This window comes from Rhinatrema bivittatum, chromosome 17 (genome assembly GCF_901001135.1).
Source record: "Rhinatrema bivittatum chromosome 17, aRhiBiv1.1, whole genome shotgun sequence".
In the NCBI taxonomy this organism is placed as follows: Eukaryota; Metazoa; Chordata; class Amphibia; order Gymnophiona; family Rhinatrematidae; genus Rhinatrema; species Rhinatrema bivittatum.
In genome coordinates, this window is record NC_042631.1 from 1,581,540 (window position 1) to 1,604,388 (window position 22,849).

The 22,849-nt window shown below is 41.0% G+C and overlaps 1 protein-coding gene across 2 annotated transcripts in view; it reads left to right on the forward strand.

Moving 5' to 3' along the window:
* PHF21A (PHD finger protein 21A) overlaps positions 1–22,849 on the forward strand; it is a 191,203-nt gene that overhangs the window by 135,612 nt on the left and 32,742 nt on the right. For both annotated transcript variants that reach the window (XM_029582144.1, XM_029582145.1), the window contains exons 6-10: positions 7,351–7,515; positions 14,945–15,196; positions 16,232–16,321; positions 17,781–18,065; positions 22,401–22,496. In XM_029582144.1, the coding sequence (XP_029438004.1) occupies positions 7,351–7,515; positions 14,945–15,196; positions 16,232–16,321; positions 17,781–18,065; positions 22,401–22,496 (888 nt within the window). The remainder of the gene's footprint in view (positions 1–7,350; positions 7,516–14,944; positions 15,197–16,231; positions 16,322–17,780; positions 18,066–22,400; positions 22,497–22,849) is intronic.

Genomic DNA, 22,849 nt, shown 5'->3' on the forward strand with positions numbered 1-22,849 from the left:
GGGAATCCGCCGCTGTACTAGCCCTTTTATTTTTATATTTCTTGAGATGGAGGGGGTTTTAGGGGAAGAGGCTGCAATCTAGGTAAACTAAATTTCATTTACTATAACTTTAAACTGTAATTCTATAGTATAATTTATTTTTCTAGCTAAAATACATTGGGGCTGATGCAATATCATGTGCACAATAAACATGCGTCCAACCTGGACACGTTTCTGGAACGCATACACATCCCCTCTCTTGGGCGCTCGATGTAATACTCAAATGAGCTGGCGCACTAAAATGGGCGCACAATGGATAAATTCCACCTCCCTGGTGCGTCCATGTCACCGAGCACCCAGGAAAAGTGGCTGTTCACAGGTAAGGAAAACTCAGTTTTCCAAGGGTCTGTTATTGAGGTTCCTTTTCCTAACCTGACTGCTGCCAAGGTTTTTTTTTCATGTTGCAGCTTTCTCTTACTATCGCAATGATATTAAGTAGGAGGAACCACAGAAAAGCTGTATTTTGTGCTTTTCTGAGCATGGCTTGGGGTGTCTCAAAACAACATCAGCTCTGGGCTGCTGTTCATTTTTTAGGGTTAAGATGTGTGCATCGAGCGCACATTGGGGCGGATTTTAAAAGGGTTACGCGCGTAACCCTTAAAAAAAAAACCTGCGCGCGCAAGCCCCGGGGCGTGGCCTGAGCCTCCAGGTAAGGGGGGGTTCTAGGTAGGGCTGGGGGGTGGGTTAGGTAGGGGAAGAGAGGGGAAGGTGCGGGGGGTGGAAGGAAAGTTCCCCCCGAGGCCGCTCCGACTGTGTGGCTCGGCGTGCGCAAGTTGCACAATTGTGCAGCAGCTTGCGCGTGCCGACCCTGGATTTTATAACATGCACGCGGCTGTGCGCGCAGGTTATAAAATCGGGCGTAGATTTGTTCGTGCCAGATTGCGCAAACAAATCTGCACCCGCACGCAGGTTTTAAAATCTGCCCCATTGTTTTGTTTTTTTTTACATTGGGAGTACTCGTCAGCATTGCATTTGCATGTGATGAGCACTATTAGCTACGCGCTGGTGTGGACGTGCGTTTTGAATGCGCTAATCCCGATACTGCATTTGGGCATATGTCTAGCGCATCCAAAACGTGCGTCCAGTCGTATATTTAGCAGCGCGCTACGTTCTGCACCCGATATTGCATGGGCCCCATTGTTAAACTTTCTACGCCTCCACATTTGCAATGAGATTCAGATCTATGACTGCGTTACAAACTGAAAATAATGTCATTTGGTCTTGAGATATTGTTGCGACCGTCTCTGCCCAACGTCTCCACTCCTCCCTCCTCACCTCCTTGGCGACTCCCTCTTGCTCAAGTGGAAGGTTGGCTGCTGCGGCGTCGTTCTGCCGTCTTCCTCCGGCGTCTCTGGAGCGGCTCGACGCTGCAATCCGCCATGTTTCACAAGGGCCTAAGGGCGCGCACGTGGCGCGGCCCCGACTGATGTTCCAGCAATGGTGCGAACCTCAGGGGCGTCCCCCTGAGATGACGTCAGCAGTACCGGATATATAAGGTCTTAGAAATCGCTAATCGAGTTAGCAAGGGAAAGGATTCGTCCTAAGCTACTCTGCCTCCTCGGACTTACCAGAGGTACCCACTCCTCAGGGGCCTCGCTCTCTCCTTGTTTTTCAGGTCACAGTCTGGAACCGGTACTCGCTCCTCGAGGGCCCATGTTCCCGGACTGGTTGCTGAAAACTTATTCTGCCTGGAAGTCATCGCTGCCTACCACACCAGTGAGATACCTTCTCTCTCTCAGAGCTTTCCCTGGAACCAGGTACTCGCTCCTCGAGGGCCTAATCCATTCCAGCACCTGGGCTACTTCTAGAGACTATTGTGTGAGTGTTACCATCAAGGCTCTGTTCCTGAACTCTGCATACCCTGCCTACTCAGTATATTCAGTTTCTCTACAGCTCAGTCTTCAGGGATCGCTGTTCCAGTGCCTGAGGGACTACAGCCCAGCCGGGCGCTTCCAGCTCACTACTGCCACCTCTGGTGGTTCCATATACTGTCTAATAAAAGAACTAGTGTGTGTCTGTCTCCTAACTCTGAACCTGACCCGTGGTCCCTCTCGGGATCTTCCCCCGGGGGCGTGGTCATCTGCCACCGGCCCAAGGATCCACCCACAACTACCTCAAACACCAACAGAAATATAAGCAGACTGTTAGCTAGCACCTGGTAATCTCTGAGACTGTTCACAGCAGCGTCTGTTTGCAAGAAAATTGAAACCACAGCCCAACAGAGTGAAGACAGTATGCCCAGTTACTCAGTGTGTGCTTTGTTCATTTATGGCAGCATTAACACATCTTTGCATGTGTTCACAGGATCACAATTCTTTGCCAGTTACTTATATTTTGTAACTATAAAAAAAATTGCAGAAGAATAAATATGATGCTGTTCTTGGCCTAAGAGCTGATCTTTATTCAGAGAGCATTGCTGCATCAGGACCCAGTTAAAAAATTATCTTTTGGCTTGCTTCCAAATGCAAAGATGCATTTCCTAATAATTGTCAGCTGAATTTTGTATATAAAAGCCTTTTCTCTTCCATCACAGATCTACTTGGAGCGTTTATTCACTCTGCTTGTATCTAAATGATCTATTATAGCCCTATAGAAATTAATTTCCATTATGAGTTGTATATATTTTGAATTTAGAGGGAGATGAGAGGAATAGCCCTCTGAGCTTGCTTTGCATGGACTGACCAGACCACTAAAGTACATTTTGTAGCGTGTGATCATCTCACCCACTGGCCTCCTTTAGTGTCGACCACATGGCTGTAAGGAAAAGGCAGCCAGTACAGAGAAAGCAAAATGAGTTGAGAAGACTTATATGGGACTTCAGATTACAGTGGGCTCAATACAAACTCATTGCATGTAGTGGGATTTCATTTGCTTGAGAGACCCTTCTTGGAAAATTTGAGCAATGTCACAAAGTTCCAAGAATGCGATTGCTCATCCTCTAGTATAAAGGGTTTGAATCAGGCCCTTTGTGTATTGCATGGATTACATAGTGTATAGGCATTATATAACATCAACAACATATAGAAGAAGTGAGAAAGTAGCCAATATAAGGTGAGCTTAATGTGAATGGGGCAAAGGCAGTCACACGAGTGTACAGAAATGACAGATTTTTTCACTGCTTACTGTAACAGATTTTGACTGTAAATGTGAAACTGCTTGGATTTGTTTTCATGAAGGGCAATAAAATGTCCATTTTTATAGCACAACAGTCAAAGATAGCAAGATTTACAATTTAAAGAGGTTGCTGTTGTTAGCGTTTAAGTTATATTTACCTGCCTTGTTTTTAATTCTGATTGTCCAACAGCATTTTACTACAAGTACTTCAGTGCTTTCTCCATACCAATAGTGAAATGTATGATTTGTATGCATGCTTAATGTGAGGAAGAGGATACTTCACGCAGGTAGAAACAATCCAGAGATGGGAGAAAGTAGCAAACTACAGGCAAAGAGGAGAAAGGGAAATGGAGAAAAGAGGTAATACTGCTTTACAAAGAGAGGGGCAGAGAATAGGAGGCTGCTGGGAATTCTATTCCCATTCCAAAAAGATTTGACCTAAGGCCAATTAGGAGGAAGGAACTAAAGGTAGAGGAATGTGACATTAATTGGTGAATCCAGGTGAGGTTAATAAAGGATTTACTTAGAGCAGGATCTGTCAGAAAGAAAGGCCAGTCTGAGGAGAGCAATGCATCAGAGACCTGGTGAGGAATGCCCAGGGGGATAACAGAATATAAGGAGGGAGAAAGGGCTGTTTTCACTTCTAGCCTGTGCTTAAATACTTGCTGTACTTGACTGGAGTTACCCTGGTGCCTCAGAGGCATGGAAATGGGCTGTTATCTGTGAAGAAACAGGTGTTAAAGGATAATGAAGGCATGGTTTGCTGCAAGAGCTTGGCAAAGTTCTTGTTTTTGGGAAACCCTACAGGTCTTTGGAGCAGGTCACACTAGTTATAATACTTCTTATTGCCTTTTATAGATCTGACATGTATTTTAAAACTACAGAAAACACACTTTTGACAGAAAATATTGTTTTCCAAAACCATTGACGTGCTGTAAAATTAATTGTGGTGCTGCAACTGTCCAAATGGCCTCTGGGAAGCTGGCTGAAGTACTCCTCATTAGCTCCATGGCTATGCCTCTGATGTGCAAGGTCTGGTGCTTCTCTCCTCAAGAGTTGGAAGGAGACAGGACTTGTCACAGGTCTGGGGATCTTCTCTCTGGGCCCCAGGAGCAGAGAGAATAAGTGCAGGCACTAAAAAATACGACTGAAAATTTTCACAGGTTTCCATTTGAACCGTAGCAGATATAAAACCAAACAAAAAAACTAATAAAATTATTCTGCACTTTGACCAACTGCAGTGTTTGCCTGACTAGTAGCTTAGACCTGCCGAGTGCTTGGACTATAGCAGCTTGGGTTATTGAAAAAAATATAATGTTCGTTTTACAAATTCTATAGCAATTTGGCTGCACGTTTATCCCAAAAATTCTCTTCTCAACTAAGAGACATTCAGAATTGCACCTGAATAGATTTTTAGTGATATACTTTATTTATGGAGAAGGCTGCAGTACAGTTCAAGGAAAAGCCCTTAGTAAATTGTGTCCTCTAATCTGAAGACAGGGAATCTTTGAGACAAGCGAGAAAAGGAATTGTGAATATCTACATTAAGAAAAACAAAAAAACCTATAATTTGAGAATACAACAGAAGAAGCCCTTGGAAGTTTTTGACTAATGAAGAATGGCCTCAGTTTTCATTAAATGTCTTTTCTATCTCCTTCCCCTTCTGCAATAATAATAATAATGAAAGGGGAGCACATAAAATGTTAAGTGTAATAGTATGATTCATTCTGTCAGCGTGTGGCTGGATATCTAGATAATTTATCTTCCTTGCTTCATGTTTTTTTCTTTGAGTTCAGATATAGTATTGCACTGAGCATGTTTGCCATGGAGTCACCAAGTTCAGCTTGGCTTGTGCTTAAGTCTGCAATATTAAAATCTTCCTTTTGTTGTTCGTGCTGCGTTTGCAGACTCTAAAGAGCCTTATCAAACACAGCCAGTTGGTGTTGCTAGTAGGAAGAGGCAGAGGAGCTCTCATGTGGAAGGTTAATGCAGTCTAATTATAAAGAAAAATGAACTGCTGATTCACTCCATCTCATTCTACCTGCACTGAGAGTGACAAGTGCACTGATCTTTTATAGACCCCAGAGCACAGGCTTAACACTTGGAAATTATGACAGAGTCATACTGTCACATAAACAATCAAGACAGACTCATCTTCTCTGATGAGCAATCTCTCCTATATGTGATACACCTAGGGACAGTAACTTTCAAACCAGGGTCATAGCCATTTTCTAACATACGTGCACATATCTGCCAAATTTTAAGTGGGCGCATGCAAATCCCGGTTCTACCACATAAATCAGGGAATTTTAAAAGGGGCACATGTCCATGCCATTCCCAGTTAACATCCCCCCCCGGGTGTGATAACCTACATTCCTCTCAGTTACCTCATACCCTTTAAAAGAATCAAGACATTTCTGAAGGGTTTATTTTTTTTAACTTACACTTCATCCATAGCAGAAGTAAAGTTGTGCATCAGAGGACCTCGGCGCACATCAGGAGGCAAAATTATTTACGCACACATCTCACGTTCACACCCTGAAATGTCCGACCATGCTCAGACCACACCCTACCCCCACCCCTTTTGAAAACTTTGCAGTGTGCTCTGTGGGAGATACATGCATGTCCAGGTGGCTTTTAAAATCCACTCAGTTTGCATGAGCCTGACTTATTTCTGCATCCCCTAATTAATGCACGGCCCACGCTTTTAAAATTCATCTTTCAGTCTTCAAGAAATGAATCAAAACCAAATAAGTTACCGTATTAAAATATAAGACTCCTAATAAATTTAGCTTATTTTATTCTTCTGTTTAATCATTCCCATTTTTCTGTAATAAGTTTGTTTCCTTGTGGTTATTAAATGTTTTCTTTTCGGTTTTCATACTTCTGCATGCATATGAGGCTTTTCTAACTCCTGAATAAGATTCCATTTTACCTCTTAAAATATAACTGTGGTTTTCTTTTCTCTTTTCCACATTGATTTCTAAATAGATGGGCTACAAAACTACTTCTGAGCATATTTAAGCAAGGCAATATTATGGCTGAAGTTTAGGCAAGCATTTTTTTTATTTCTTACCTTTACTTTGGAGCTGATATCCCAGCAGAGGGATCTCAGTGGACTATTGTTCAGTTCCAGATATTGATGACAAGAGAATGCTCAGTGACTCAGAAAGGGCTAATGAGAATCATTCATACTGTAATGAAACTGATAATGTATTATGAGATTCTGAGTGGGAGCCCAACATATACAGGGCATCCCAATCATGAAGTTTAAACACAGGATGGGATGATTTTTATTCTCCAAAGTAAAAAAAACCCAAACAAACAAAACCTTCTGATAGAAACATTTCCAAGTCATAATTTGGGTGAATGAAGCTGATACTGCTTATCTGAAAGTCATATAAAATCATCTTCCATTAAATATACTTAGGGCCTGCTTTTTAAAAGCATTTACTCGAGTAAGTGAGCTTTTGAAAATTACTACGATCCATGCCATTGAATTGTAAATAGGATTTACCCGCATAAGTGCACTTCACTAGAATAAATGGCTTTTGAAAATTGCTACAATAGTAGTTACATTTACGCGTGCAACTCCTTTTGAAAATTACCGCTTTATTCTCTTTGCACTCATTTCCATATTCTCTGTAACTTTATTTTACTGTTAACAATGTCATGTAATTTTTTCCTTCCTTTTTCCTTGTATTTTAATTACTTTGCAGATAATTTTCAGATCGGCCATATAACTGCAAAGTCTATGGGTACCTTTTATCTGTGCACTTTGCACTAATTTTCAAAATGCAAGCAACATGCACACATATGTTATAAAATAGCCATGTCCCTGGGTGCGGGCCAATGTATGCGCATAAATGTGTGCGGACATGCCAGTTTGAAAGTTACCATCCCAGTGCGTAAATGGGCTTTTGAAAATTGGTACAATATATGCTACTTTTACGCATCTATATCCTTTTGAAAATTACCTCCATATTCAGTCTGAAGCATCTAACCATAGAAACCAAGGATTTGCTTCATTTTTCCCATGTATAAATTTATTAGCAGGTATTTAATAGTAGATTGGACTGGCCACTGTTGGAAGCAGGATGCGGGGCTTTATGGATCCTTGTTCTGACCCAGTATGGCATGTCTTATGTTCTTATGAAGTAACATTACTTTTTTGCATGTTCTATGTTTATTTGACAGAAAATAGTTGTTGAACAGCTAAGGAAGAATCTCATAGTTAAACAGGAACAGCCAGACAACAAACTTCTAATTCAACCACTATTACAGTCAGAAAACAAACTACCAACGTTGCAACAACAACAGCAGCAGTCAGCTACACCTCTTCCAAGCCTAAGTGGAGCACAGGTAAAACAAAGTCAAGTTGATTTGGTACACCTCATGTGACCTGGTTGAAACTGCGTTCTTGGGCATTAGGAGACACAACTAGGGTGGTGGATATATGAAACAGCTTTCCAATGAAAGCAGTGAATGTGCAGCAGCAGTATCCTATAACTCAAGGAAGCATGGGACAAGGACAAAGAATTATTGGTAGTTGGGCTTTTGAAAATTGGTACAATATATGCTGCTTTTATGCACCCCAAGCCAGGCCTACAATTCTGCATTAGGAAGGAGGAATGGATAAAATTTAGATTGGTCTTGCCAGATGACTCTATGTCACATTTAGTGTGTCTACGTGTACATGTCTTTATACATTTTATAAATGTTGCTTGTACCCCACCTAGGAAGGAAAGATGATATAGGTAACAATTATTTTAAAATTAAAAATAAATGTCATCAGTCAAGTTGAGACAGCTTTGATTTTCAGCTCCCATTGCTTTCTGTGGGCCAGATGTGCAAAGGGTTTTTTCTTCATTTTTTATTTTTGTTATTTTTATTTGATTATTAAATGAAATTCAAACAAAATAAACAATTGAAATGGAAATGGTAGCAATGCATAAATATCTCTTTACACACATATATATATTCAGCTAGCATCAATAGAGCTTCAGATGAATCAAAGGAAACAAGAAAAAAGAAGAGAATTGTATCCTTGCAGCATCAAGTCCTCATTGGCAGAGGATCAAAAAGTACAAGCTATCTCTTATTAGAAAAATAACAGAAGAAAAATAGAAGAAGAGAAAACTTTCTACTAGCAAAAAAGATCAATAAATCTATAAAGCACCTCTAATCATGGCAATTTGGATAAAACCAACGCCTTGCTGAATTGATGTTAATGATGCTACCTTATATTCCAAAACATAGACAATTGAATTGGTTCAATGAAAATATAGCAATTACCCTGGTAAACAATAATATATTTACATGGAAATTTAAGAAAAACAAAAATCCACAAAATCCTTTCTCTTAGACTATAGCATTAGCAACATCACAGAAAACTCAAATCTTTTCAAACAAGACATTCCTATCGTAAAAAAATAAAATTAACCATGAAACTTGCATATGACATTTTCTCCAAAATGGTGGTTAAACTGGAAAAGCCTCCTGTTCAGGCACGGCTCTGTGCTTCTTACAGGGAGGAAAATAAAGTTTGCATGTCAGGGGACTGCTTCAGGAGTAATTTTAAGGATATCAATCAGGTATCTTTGAAATATCTCTGAGGAATCAACAAATGGCAATTTAGGAAAATTAATAAAATGCAAATTTCATTTGCTAGTATTATTTTCCAATGTTTCTTCATTATTATGTATGATTACAGAATCTTTCATGAAGCTCACGCTCTTTTTTTCCATTACATATGTTTCTTGTCACACATGAATGAGGTCATCCTGACAGTGCAGAGTATTTTAGGAAAACCTTACAGATCCGTCATGGCATGTGTGGTAGTTCCCATGCTCCCATAATCATACAGTATACCTCAGTTTGTCTCGCCTTCATGGCGTGCATATTGGGAGTCAAGTAATATCTTCCCTTTCTGAGCCAGTATTTCAATACTTAAGTACTTCTGACTTCTAGAAAGGAATCTACTAGAAAGTCATATGATTACAAATAAATGAAGGTCCTAAATCCCTTTTCCTGCCCCGCAAAAACCACTTGAATATCTTCTATATATCTCAGAGTCTTGACTCAAAACAAACTGTTAGCATACACCTCCATGCAATTTACTCAAACCTTCTTAATATAAATGGAAAATCAATTTCTGTACAATCTTTAGTTGTGAGATTCATTCAAGGCTTGCTTCATTTGAAGCCTTCCATCAGCCTCATAGTGGGCCGATGTAATAAGACCCATGGTGAAATAAGCTCTTTCAGCGTGTATTTTTTTTATTACACATGGCAAAAACAGGTGCCTCCGCCGGATGCAATAATGGGCATGCAAATGAGATCTGCACAGAAAATTTGTACAAAACAAATATCCACACATATATGCGCACTGAAGGCCCTATGCAATAACCTGCATATAAACTCGCATTAATGTGCTGAGCCCTGATTGATTCTTGGTTGAAAGCCTTCCCCTTTCAGATGTCAGTAGTGAGTTAGTAGTCAGGAGTGGGACTGAAGGTGGGTAGAGCAATGTCTAACCCCTTCATGATCCGTCACCGATCACATGGGAACTATGGGCCTCATTTTCTAAAGTATCGCAGGCCTGCGATACTTTAGAAGATGAGGGGCGGGGGGCCGAAACGGGGGGCAGGCCTGCGCTAGCCGGCAGCGATCGCACCATCGCGGTGCGATCGCTGCCGGTTTCGCACCCAATAGCGCCACCATAGGAAGTGTAGCTATTGGGAGCAAAATAGGCAGCGAAAAGGCACCTACCTTTTCACTGTCCGCGGCGTCGGCGCAGAGTCGGCCCCGGTGACGCCCCGACTCCTCCTCTTCCGGGGCCGACTCCGCCCCCATCCTGGTATCGCACGCGATAAGGGACTTTTCGCGTGCGAGCGGCTTGGAAAATGAGGCCCTTTAATGGAGGATGCTGGTGAGTGAGGGAAATGCAGCAGAGATTTGAAAGGGGCTACAAAAGCATTCAGCAATTCTGACATGTGACTGTTCCCTCGCCAACCTCTCTTCTGGCTTCTGCCACTTAATTTTTCAACCTCTAGACAGGTGCTTAAAAACTTATTCCCTGACCCCGGCTCTAAAAAGACCTGCACTAACGCCAGTGCGTCTCTGTGCATTGCCCATGAATAGTTAATTGCCTCCTTTGCATGGCATTAGCATGGACTTGTGCTAAGCCAGAGCGGATTTGTACATGGGTTTTTTCTGCACTACCTGCATTATTACATACACGTGTAAGATTAGCACGGGAAAATGCATATAATACCATGCACAAAAACCCACAGCAGGTTTACCGCAGCTTATTACATTTGCCCCACTGTGTCATAAGATCACAGCTGATGAAAGCTCCCTGTAAGCCTTTAGTAGCTGGAAGATCCATTTTTTGGAGGTAATCATTTTAGCCCATAGAGTCAGAGAGCTTCAGGCACACATTCTAAATTTCTGCATGAGATTGTGAATGACAGCCACCTTAATCAATCACTCATCCTTGCAACATTTTTCCCAAGGCCACATACCCATAAAGATGAGCAAGCCAGAAACACTGGATTGCAAGAGAGCCATCACCATCTAATGCGTGAACTAAAGACCTTAGAAACTCCACTTAGCTTTTTGTTTCTTTTTTTTATTATTATTATTTATTTATGAATCTTTACAATAATTAAACAAAGAATACACTTTGTATAAAACATGGTTATAGTAGTAACAAGAATTAATTTTAAAGTAACATAAAGAAAAAAAATGTTAAAGTAACATAAAGAAAAAAAAAAGGGGATACATTTTAATCATATTCCCTGAACGTTACTCTTAAACCTCAAAAGGAAAAATTGGAGAGTATTTTCTATCTTTAGAGAAGTTTACCAGTATATTTAAAAAGAAAAACAAAGATTAGGCGGACCGACACAATTTCCTTTTCTCCCCAAATATTAACCTATGGCATTATTCTGCCTTCTACTAACTAGGAACTGCTTCAGGTGTTCCGCAGCAAAGAAAACAAAAGTATTATTTGACATCTTTAGAATACAACGACATGGATAGCGAAGTTGAAATTTCGCCCCAATTGCAATTACTTCGGGTTTTAATAACAAAAATTCTTTTCGTCTTAACTGTGTAGGTTTTGCAAGATCCGGATACAGTCGAATGGTTTGACCATGAAACAGAGCATTCAGATTCTTAAAATATGCCTTCATAATGAAGGCAAAATCCTGTTCCGAATAGCATGATACAAACAATACAGCTCTGTCTACTATTTCCAAATCTGAATTTTCAAGATACTGGGTCAAATTAAGGAAATTTGGTTTTATATCTCTCATCTTTTGCACATTAGCTGCTCTTTGAGTCAGAAAGCTTATCTTCTTAAATGGAGGTATTTTATCTTCTGGGAGTTTTAAAACCTCTTTAAAGTATCTTTCTAGTGTAATCAAGGGTAATTCACCCAAAATCTTGGGAAAATTCAGAATCCTTATGTTCAAATATCTCAAATAATTTTCAACTGCTTCCAATCAACGCGATATGGTGGAATTTTCACAAGCAAGGCCTCCAGTGGACTCCTGTAAATTTTTTACATCCAGTTTAATTGCTTCCGAGATTGTGTCTGCTCTTGCAGAACTGAACAGTTCTCTTTTATTACTGAATCCATTTTCTTTTCCAAACTACCCACCCGGAGCGTTTGTTTCCGTAGCAGTTTCGACATACCTGCCATAATCTCCCTCCGGTTTAGATAAATCTTCAAACTGCAGATTTAATATTCCAGGGTCTCCTCTTTCTGCTCTTTCCTCCTCTGCGAGTGATCCAGCACCACCAAACGCTCCTTCACTCCCGGGATTCAAGAGCACCGAGGCTCCCGAAGCAGGAAACACTTCCGGGTTAACTTCGAGGATCCCAGCTGACCCAAGGCGTCCGGCGACGGCAATACCATCTCCTGCCTCTACATCCACAGAAGTTCTCAGTGAAGAAACTGATGGAGGTGATCTGGGGTCCGACGACAGTAAGTCTCCTCTACTTATTCCGTCAATGGGTATCGGCACGGTGTACTGGGAGATCAATCTCTGCTCCGGCATATTAACAGGCTCTGCTGGGTAAACCTGTATCTTCCCTTTATGCTTGTGCGGCATATTTTGAAGAAAAAGCAACCCGGACTTTCAAAAAAAACACGTATTATAGGAATTCTCTACAGGAGCAGTGCCAACACAACCGTTCAAGCCGCCATCTTGAACACTCCCAGCTTTTTGTTTCTTTTTGCCCCAACAAGCCTAAGATTGCTGAGTTGAATGGAACCTATTATCTAATTGCATGCTTAAGTGTAAGGATTTGTTGTTGATGGACCGTCTCATGCGCCAATTGTTTTGGAAGGGAGGGAAAGCGCACCTGCCATTAGAATGGTTACAGGAGCGTTGGGGTGCGGGTAGTCTGGGAGTGCCCAATTTGATGCTGTATAATTTGGCCAGTAAAATGCGCATAATTAGAGAATGGCTATTGGGCACGGCCACATACACCAATTTAGAAGCCGATTGGGCCCTCTCTGCCCCGATTACACTCACTTATGCCCTTCAGGCTGAACCGACTAAGCTTTCGGTTTTTTTCGCTCAATCCACTAACATTCGCCCGATACGACAGGCATGGATTACTCTTACTAAGAGATTGCAAATACCCCGAGTGTGTGCTTATTTATTGCCAATGGTTGGCAATCCTGAGTTCTCCCCAGGATCTCAGCAACTGGTTTTCGGACGTGGCAGACTTTGGGCATCACTCATTTGGGGCATCTGTTAACTCAAGAAGGCCATCCGCTTCCCTTTGCAGAATTTCGTGAGTACTATGGGCAGGGCAGTGCCTCCACATTCCCTTATCTTCAAATTGCTCACTATTTGAAATCCATACCACAAGCATTTTTGCAATGTCGTACATTCCAGAAACTAGAGGAGGCTTTGCTCTTAACGGGCAACAAGGTGCTTTCCTTATCCTTTTATTATAAACACTTATGAGCAGAGAGGCGTTTGGAGATTTTTGCTATACTGGCTGATCGCTGGACCGGAGATGGCGACTTTGTAGTGACTTTATCTATGATATATGTTTTGGGGGAGTGGCCAGGATCTCGTGTAATAGTTATTATCGAGAGCTGCAATTTAAATTTCTGGGGCGGTCCTATATCTCACCATAGATGGCATTTCGTCAACGTTTTGCCACCTCGGCCTTCTGTGCACGATGCCCGGAGGTTTTGGGCACTCTGGCCCATGCTTTCTGGTCATGTCTGGCTATCGGGGGGTTTTGGGCTGAAATTGCGAAATATTTGGCCACTATTCTGAGGATTTCCATACCGATTGTTCCTTCCTGGTTTCTGTTTGGATATATACCTTCATTGCAGCTCCGGGATCCTGGTACCCGCCTTTTAGTTCAAAAGGCATATTTGGTTGGGAAACGAGTTATATTAATGGGATGGCGAGAGGTGGATCCGCCCTCCTTCTGGGTTTGGAGAAATCTCTTTTATTCCCTAATACATATGGAATCCCTTTCCTCTCAAGGATCCCCTCGGAAACAGAAACAGTTCCTTGCCGTGTCAGAGCCCTACATCCAATCGCTACCGCACAAAGCCCGGGGCCAACTACTGAATGCTTGAACTTTTCTTTGCACGCTGCAAACCCTGACACAACCCGGATTACTCTTTTGTCATAGAGGAGTGGACTTGTACGTTATCATCAGGGACTCAGGGAAGGAAAACTAGAGGGTGGGGATGGGAGGGAGGGGAGGGACTCTGGGAGACGTATCGGTTGTTTGTTCTTTTCTGTATTGGCTAGGAGGAGTTGAAGGAACCACCGACTCCTAGATGTTTGTAGTTACCTTTGCAATTACCAATAAAAATTGTTTAACTATAACCATATTATACCTGTCCAATTTCTGTAATCTTCTTTGAGACCAAATCTGGCAAAAAGCAGAATAACAAATGTGTATAAATTAAGTAATATCCAGGTTCCCTGAATAACTGCATCAGGGTTGATGGCTGTACCATAACAGATGTGTTGAATGCTGCTCCAGCGTCTGCTGCAGCCACGGCACATTTCACACAGAGACCTACCTCAGTACAAAGATACTTTTAATGCCAACCTCACTACCAGACTCCATTGTAAAGCTGGAAATGTTTCTCTGCATCCTGCCAAATCCCGGGCCACTTGGGTCTAGGCAGGAGAAGACTTGCTGTTGGACATTGCACTGCCAATTGTCACAAAAAGAGGCACATGGAACTCAGGATTCAGTGATACTTCAAGGCTTTGAGAGGACATTGATGATGCATTGCCCTCTTCAAGGCTCACTGAACCTCAGTTGGACAGTGGCAGCAGAGACAAAATGATTCATTGGGTCAGACACTAAGGCCTGCAGTGCCAAGGAATAAATGTGGATCCAGCCTTCCTCTTCACTATTTTGAGGACATAACATCAAGGTAAAACACAAGAAAACTGGCCTAGGCACACACTTCCCGTTGCATACCATTACTGTAATGCTGCCATCTTGGATTTGGGTTTTTCCTGTCTTGTGTCTATAGGAAAAAATGCAATGTGTGTGTGTATATATATTTTTTATATATATTTTCATTTATATATAAAGATGTGTATGTATGTGAGTGTGTGTGAGAGGGGTATATATATATATATATATATATATATATATATATATATCTATATATATCTACACATACATACATACACACACATACCGATACAAAAACACATCTTTATATATAATCACATATAACATATAAAACAATACACCTAAATTTTTTATGTCTTTCTTAGAAGACAGTGACCACAGCCTCTATGATTACAACAAAGACACTACCTCTCGTCTTGAAAGCAGCAGCATCCATGCCTGCCTCCGTCATAGGACAGAGACCCACCATTGCGATGGTGACTGCCATCAACAACAACCAGAAAACTGTACTCAGCACAGACACACAGAACGCACCTGTCAACCTGCAGACATCAAGCAAAGTCACGAGTCAAGGAGCAGAAACCTTCCAAATACTGACTAAAAACACAGTAACTTTGGTAAGGCAAACAAAGCGGCATGTTTGTGACTGTATATCTATAGGATTGAGCTGTTAAAAAGATACAGGAAGAAATAGATGGATTATACATCTCTGGGGAAAAATATAAATGCACAGATTTTCATTGAGAATAAGATGGCCTAGAATTGACACAGGGACATATCTAGTCCAGGATAGAAGTGACAGAAATTCATTATTATTTGACAATGATTTATATAAAAGTTATTTAGCACTACAGGTGTAAAGGTATCATCTCTGATGTAATTGCTAGCATGTTTGACAGTTTCATTAGAGACATTAAGAAGCTGAAGGACATTAATTGGAAACTGAGTGATAAGCTTACATTGTATATACTGTATCTCTTCTTTGGATGAATGGATGACTTCAGATTTTAACCTGGCAATCTAGTACACGATGCACATCACGGAATGCTTTACCTGCACCCAAATGTCTGTTCAGACATATTAACCTATATATTTCTGATGTTTGTGGACATGAGATCATACTGCAGACATTTCATATATGTGTATATGTAGAGAGAGGACAATTGTATAAGATTTTTTACACAACTACAGCATGATACAAAGTACCATGCACTTTGTACCTTGGTGGATAGTTTGAAATTTCCCCCCTAAATTCATGGTCAAAAATAAAGACTTAGAAGTAAGACTTAAGGGGATGCAACAGAAACAGGCAAGTAAATAGTGTGAATTCCTTGTTTAAGCTCAGGTTTCACAGTTCCTAGTGTTCTGAAAAGTGTTTTCTTTCTATGGTACATATTTATTTATTTTATATACCATCTTCCCATGTTTAGATCACAATGGTTTACAGTGTGGCATTCATAATTATCACTAAGCAAACAAGACAAAGAATAGTTACAGAGCAGGCATTATCAAGTCAAGTTTCAAAGGAATTGTGTACAAATTGGGCATGGTTTGGTTTTTCTTTTCTTTATTCCCTTCTAAACCAAAACCCCTCCTCCTCCTGTTGCTGTCCATTCTGTTTTTTAACTGTGCATACATTTATTTTTTTATAGCAGGTTCAGGCTACAACCTCTCAGCCCATCAAAGTCCCTCAGTTTATTCCCCCTCCAAGGCTCACTCCTCGACCAACATTTCTCCCTCAGGTGAGTTCTGTAGCAGTAAAGCCATCCTTTTATGGCAGCAGGGGAGGTATTAATACAGCTTCATGCAGTGCTGCCCGACATGCCCATCACTGATCTAATTAGTAAATAAAAAGGAATTAGATATACAAAGAATCTGGAGGTAGCTCATAGGGGAAACATGAATTAATTCAGGAAACTCCTGTCCTCACAAGGTCACCAGAAGTATAGATCTTATAACTAGTGGGCAGCCTAATTTCAGCCATAAATAATTAGAATTACAGTAAAAGTATATTAAATTAGCTCCAAATGTTTTCAGACCATGTTAATGCACGTAACAGGTTTTTATGACGTCAAGTAAAAGCATCTGTGATGGCAGTTATTTCCAATTGCCAGAGATGGTCTTCTACATTATTCTGCTACAATTTCAGAGCAGTTTTTTATGATCTGAAAACAATCCTATATATTTCTTGTCTGCTGGATTTTTAGGGGTACATTTTGAAAAGGTTTCAGCAGAAGGTATTTTGTAAAAGCCTGAAGTGTGCATGTACTTGCAAGGTCTTGTGCAAATGTAAAAGAAAAAATAGAGGCCATTCAGGGTCGTTCCAGGGCAGAGTTTGGTATTTCAGGCACAAGTTCACATTTTGTAAGCAGTATACTCGCATACATTACCAAACTTAGATGCAGGCTTTTTACACCTGTTAATTGAGTCACGGAAATTGAATCTTTTGTTTGCAGTTTTGGGGCAGAAGGTCTGAGTTAAGTGGTGGAGAGTTTGGGTGAAGTAGCTTAATTGTTTTCTGCTGTATTATTGCTATTTTTTTTTTACAGCTTTTTATGTTTACTCCTGGATATTATGTCTTTTTTTTTGTTATCCACAGTTTTTATCATGTTGTTTATCTATTTTATTTTAATTCTGTTTGTTATGTATATTTTTAGTAATATTATGTATGTATCCTTCTAAGCCACTTAGAACTTTGAATTTAGCAGGGTATACAGTAAATATTTTAAATAAATAAAGAAGTGTCAGTGAATGGGTGATTAAAGGTGTATGCACAAGTAAGTATTTTTATAAATGGAATATGTGCATACTTTTCTACAATAGCTGCCTGTGCATATAAACTGTGGTAAATATATGCACATGTATGTGAGTGTACTTTTATAAAATAGGCATAGAAAGTATGTGTCTCCCTGCATTAAAAAAATGTTTGCAAACTTTTGGGGTAGAGATACATGGTATTTTATAAGCTGTGCACCTCCTGCGTACAGTTTATAACTTTGTGTGCGCACACTTATACGTATATGTGCTGACTTACACACTGTTGAAAATTACCCTCCCTATGATTACAAATATAAAGATTTATTTCTGATGGTTATTGAGTGCACACATACAGTATGAAATTGTTTAATAGTAAGAATTAGATAGACGTTCATTTTATTTTATTATTTTAAGGATATAATAAGAAATGTAAATTTTTTGTAGGTTCGACCCAAACCAGTAGCCCAGAATAACATTCCTATTGCCCCAGCTCCTCCTCCAATGCTTGCAGCTCCTCAGCTGATTCAGCGGCCTGTCATGTTGACCACAAAGTTTACTCCCAGCTCGCAGAACTCCATTCACCCGGTGCGGATTGTGAATGGACAACCAGCCAGCATAGCCAAAACTTTCCCCACAGCACAGCTCACCAGCATTGTGATTGCAGCACCAGGAACCAGACTTTCTGGACCTCAGACTCTACAGCTCAGCAAGCCAAACCTTGAAAAACAGGTACCAAGCACAGCCTCTCTGCTAACCTGCAGCGCTGCATTTCTTGCCGATTTTTCTCGTCTTCTCATACACTACAGTGGATGCTGTGTTGTGCTGCATGATCCTTCTCTTTTCACAGCTAATTTCTTCATTATGCTAAATTTTGCATGATTTTGAGTTAATACAGTAGCAAGGTCAGTGATTTGACAGGTTAGAAAATAGGTCCTTGTCCTTCATTTAAAAAAAGTAGACAATGATCCAGAATACATTTAGAAAGGATAATTTAAAAAGGCATACAGGACAATTGTCAAAGTAATTTATGAGGATAAATAGTGATTTACGGATGTAAATTGACTGTTTGAAAGTTGCCCTTCCTCAGTACTTTTAGCCACATTTAGGTGAGGTATTCCCAGTGGCATGTTTTGAGACGATTGGAAAATAATGCACCTAGATTGTATTTCCAGATTATGCATGGTATGTTGCATAGATAATCCATCCATACAAAAACAGCTGCAAATGTAAATTTCAAAGTATTTTCTCTTTGAAACTTCTTGCAAAGTCCATGTGTTAAAAGTACCCATACACTGTGTACCAGTGTGAAAATTGTGCCCACAGTGTGCAGCACTTATAGTTTATGTGCATTCTGCAGCAGCCGTTTATTAGCAAGTAGCCACAGGCGTCAGCCCAACGCACTCCTTCAGAGCCTTTAATCTACAGTGGTTGCCCATACTCCTTTCTGCTCCGTGCCAGCTTTTTATAAAAAATCTAACCCCTATACAAGGCAAAATGCATTATCACAAATGTACCCGTGGTAAATGACTTTGGTTGTACTTTAAAGTATTTTCAATTAACTGATGTTAACTGCCCATCAGTTGGAGTCTGTAGGGAAAAATCCCCACCAAGAGCTACAAAACCAATGTCCCACATCTCAGTCCTCTGTATATAAGAGGGTCATTAGCAGGATTCCTTTGTACAATATAAAAATAAATTCTCTGTGGGCAAGCAGGACAGTAAACTGCCGCATGAGTGGGTGATGTCATCTGATGGCGCTGAGATGGAAAAGCTTTCTAGGAGCTCAGAAAACCCAAGCAGGTGTTCTCATGCAGCTGCCGTGCAAGACTCTTCAGGCTTTTTTTTTCCACTTGTGTGAAAGGACACTTTTACTCTCTCCCCTTCAGACTTTTTGCTCTTGTGGTTATCTCTCTATAATTTCTCCCTCCTTTGTTAAAGTGTACTTTGTTTTTTCTGTTCACAAATCTCCAAAAAACAAAGGTGTCCATATTCAGCTGCTATCCAGTAGCCACTAAATGTATCCTGCTAACTTGGCTGAGACATTCACAGCATGGCTGCACCACTGAATAATAGTTAGCTGGATAAGTTTATCTGGCTTGAGAATAGTATGTTACATTTACATACGTAACTCCTTTAAAATTCACCTGTATTAATATATCCAACACTCTTTTCCATTCTCTAACATAGTAGTGGCTGGATCCTTCAAATCTGTGGAGATCATTTTTTTTCACCAACCTCAATCTGAAATTACGATAACTATAGATGCTGCCAGTCAAGGATGGGGAGCTCATCTGTACAATGTTTGTTTTCAGGAACATGAGGGTAATATTCAGTGTTTTAAGAGTATTTAATCTCTGGTTGAAAAAAAAAGATTGCATTGATACAGACAATCAAGTAGCAATGCAAAGGAGTAACAATCTCTTTCAGTCTTTGCCAAGAGACCTGCAAGATATGTAAATGGCTAATTTCCCAAAATATGTATATGACTGCCGCCTTTGTCCCTAGAACCCAAAACCAGATAGCAGATGTGCTAAGTCACCTGCAACCACATGAATGGCCATTAGATCATCAAATGACAAGGAAATTGTTTGAACTTTGGGGCACTTCACAGATAGATTTCTTCGTGACGCTATTAAACAGATTTCTGACTCAGTTCATGAAATCACCATTCAAGCCTCTAGCAACTGCAAAACTAAAGTTTCTTTCTTGGAAGTTTTTGTGTTTTTAGCAGTAACTTCTGCATGAAGGGTAAGCAAGTTGCACTAGGTCATACTCTCCATATACCCAAAATTTCCACAATGGATTCATCTTGAAAACTTATCCTAACTTCTACCAAAAGTGGTTTCTCAATTTCATCTAAATCAATCCATTGTATGGCCATCATTTTTCCATCTCCACATGCCCATAAGAGAGAACATTGAAATGCAGGAGTTTCTTGTTGTATGTGTAGAGCGCAGAGCCTTGCAGAAACGCCTCACAACTATTCATCTCCTTTAGCCTTTCAGTCACAAAATAAAACTTTTCCACATGGATTCTGACTGCATGACAGGGCAACAATTTCAGAGTAAGATGAAATCCCATCAGGTCAGAGCTTTGGCAGCTTCCTTAACCTGTGTTTGCTCTGCTTCCATTGAAGATATTTGCAAGGACCTTCATGGTAACATGGAATAGACTTAGTTTTTGGGTACTTGCCAGGTTCTTATGGCCTGGATTGGCCTCTGTTGGAAACAGGATGCTGGGCTTGATGGACCCTTGGTCTGACCCAGTATGGCATGTTCTTATGTTCTTATGTTCTCTTCATTACTGCCAAGAAAATGCTTCATATCAAGTTAGCGGGTTTGGCTAAGCAGTTCTCAAGTTTATTTAATTTATTCAAGTCCTGTCCACTCCATCCTCTATCAACATACAAGTTGCATGTTGTCACTACTAATATAAGAACAGAACAGATGTTTTCATGCAACCCCACTTTTCTTGCTGATTACAATCCTGCTTGCCCACAGACAAAGCAAAGTTCTTACCTGTAACAGGTGTACTCCACAGGCAGAAGGGCAAACATAGTAACATTATATTGACAGCAGAAAAAGACCAATGCTCCATCTACTTTGCCCAGCAAGTTTCCTGTGGTAGCAACTGCTATATCTTGCAGGTTACCCCCATGTTTCTGTTACAGATAGAAACTGCCGCTCCGTGCAGGTTACCCCCATGTTTCTGTTACAGATAGAAACTGCCGCTCCGTGCAGGTTACCCCCATGTTTCTGTAAAGGATAGAAACTGCCTCTCCGTGCAGGTTACCCCCATGTTTCTGTTACAGATAGAAACTGCCGCTCCGTGCAGGTTACCCCCATGTTTCTGTTACAGATAGAAACTGCCACTCCGTGCAGGTTACCCCCATGTTTCTGTTAAGGGCAGTAACTGCCTCTCCGTGCAGGTTACCCCCATGTTTCTGTTAAGGGCAGTAACTGCTGCTCCGTGCAGGTTACCCCTATGTTTCTGTTAAGGGCAGTAACTGCCTCTCCGTGCAGGTTACCCCCATGTTTCTGTTAAGGGTAGCAACTGCCTCTCCATGCAGGTTACCCCCATGTTTCTGTTAAGGGCAGCTCTGTGCAGGTTACCCCCATGTTTCTGTTAAGGGCAATAACAGCTGCTCCGTGCAGTTTATCCCCAAGCCTTATATGTTAACAAAGCAACATTTTTACTGGGTGAGGAGCTTTCTTGAAAATTCAGACAGTGCTGCATGACGTGCTTTGCCTTTGAAGTTGGCCGTAGAAGCAGTCCTGTGCTTTTCACCTTATGTCTGCAGATCAGAACCCCAGACCATAAAAGCTGGTAGTCCTCTGAATCCAACTCCCCTTTTCCCCCCCATGCCGTCAAAGTGGAGAGCAGTTGCATGAAAAGCATCCAGGCTTATTGGTTAGGGTAGTAACTGCCACCGAGCAGGTTACCCCATGCACCCTTTTCCTCTTTCCATCCTTCATCCTTTAGGGATCCACAGTCCTTATCCCATGCCCCTTTGAATTCTTTGTCTGTTTTTGTGTTCACCACACAATTCCGTCTTCCTCCCCTTGGAACTGAAGGTTAGCAAGCTACAAACATTGAGGAGGCACATGCAACAGCAGGTGCGTGGCTATTGTTCAGAAAACCTCTTGGGTTGTCTGAGCTTTGAGAGAGCTTTCCATCTTGGCGTCATCTGATGACCTCACCTGTTTGTTCAGCTCTTCAGAGAGATAGCCGTGTTAGCCTAGTGTAGCAAACATGGCAAGAAGGGGGTGCACCTTATAGACTAACCAATTTAATCTAAGAGATGCTACCCGCCTCGTCTCATTTTTGTATCACCCATTTCTGTAAGATTTGTCCTGCTATCTACAGAAAGCACCTGTGACAATATATTTGCTTTATTTAATAGTGTGGGTTGCATGTCTTATAAGAGAATCATTTTAAGGTTACCAGTAAAAAAAGCAAATTTGCTGCTGTCATCCTTTTATAAAAAATCTGATATTATATCCGTGCATTCTTTCTACTTTGCTGTCTGTCTATAGTACCAATTCATCTCTGTTGCATTTTCAGACCATTAAATCCCAAACAGAAGCAGTGGAGAAACCAGTGGAGACCTGTGCAACTGCCTCAGCAGTCCCCAAACCAAAACGAGAAGAGAATCCACAGGTATTAGAATGAAGTCTGTGTTACATCTTCTGCCTTTAAAGAAAAGACTCAACTTCCCCCTGTTTTGTTTTGTGTCGGGGGTCTTGACTGACGTATTACACATTGAAGTACAAGGCAAACATAATGCAGGATTCTGTTTTATCGCATGTATCTGAAGGCTGGCGTGGGGATGGCTTGCAATAGCGCCGCTCTCAGAAGTAGAGCTTGCCACTTGCACTTTCCTTGCTCACACATCCTGGAATTTGAAAACCTCCAAAATATGATAGTGAACATGAAAAAGGCACAAGATATGTCCTTACCGACTACTCTGCCGCCCCACCCTCTTCCGGCACGCTAGGCCACTGCCTCCCCGC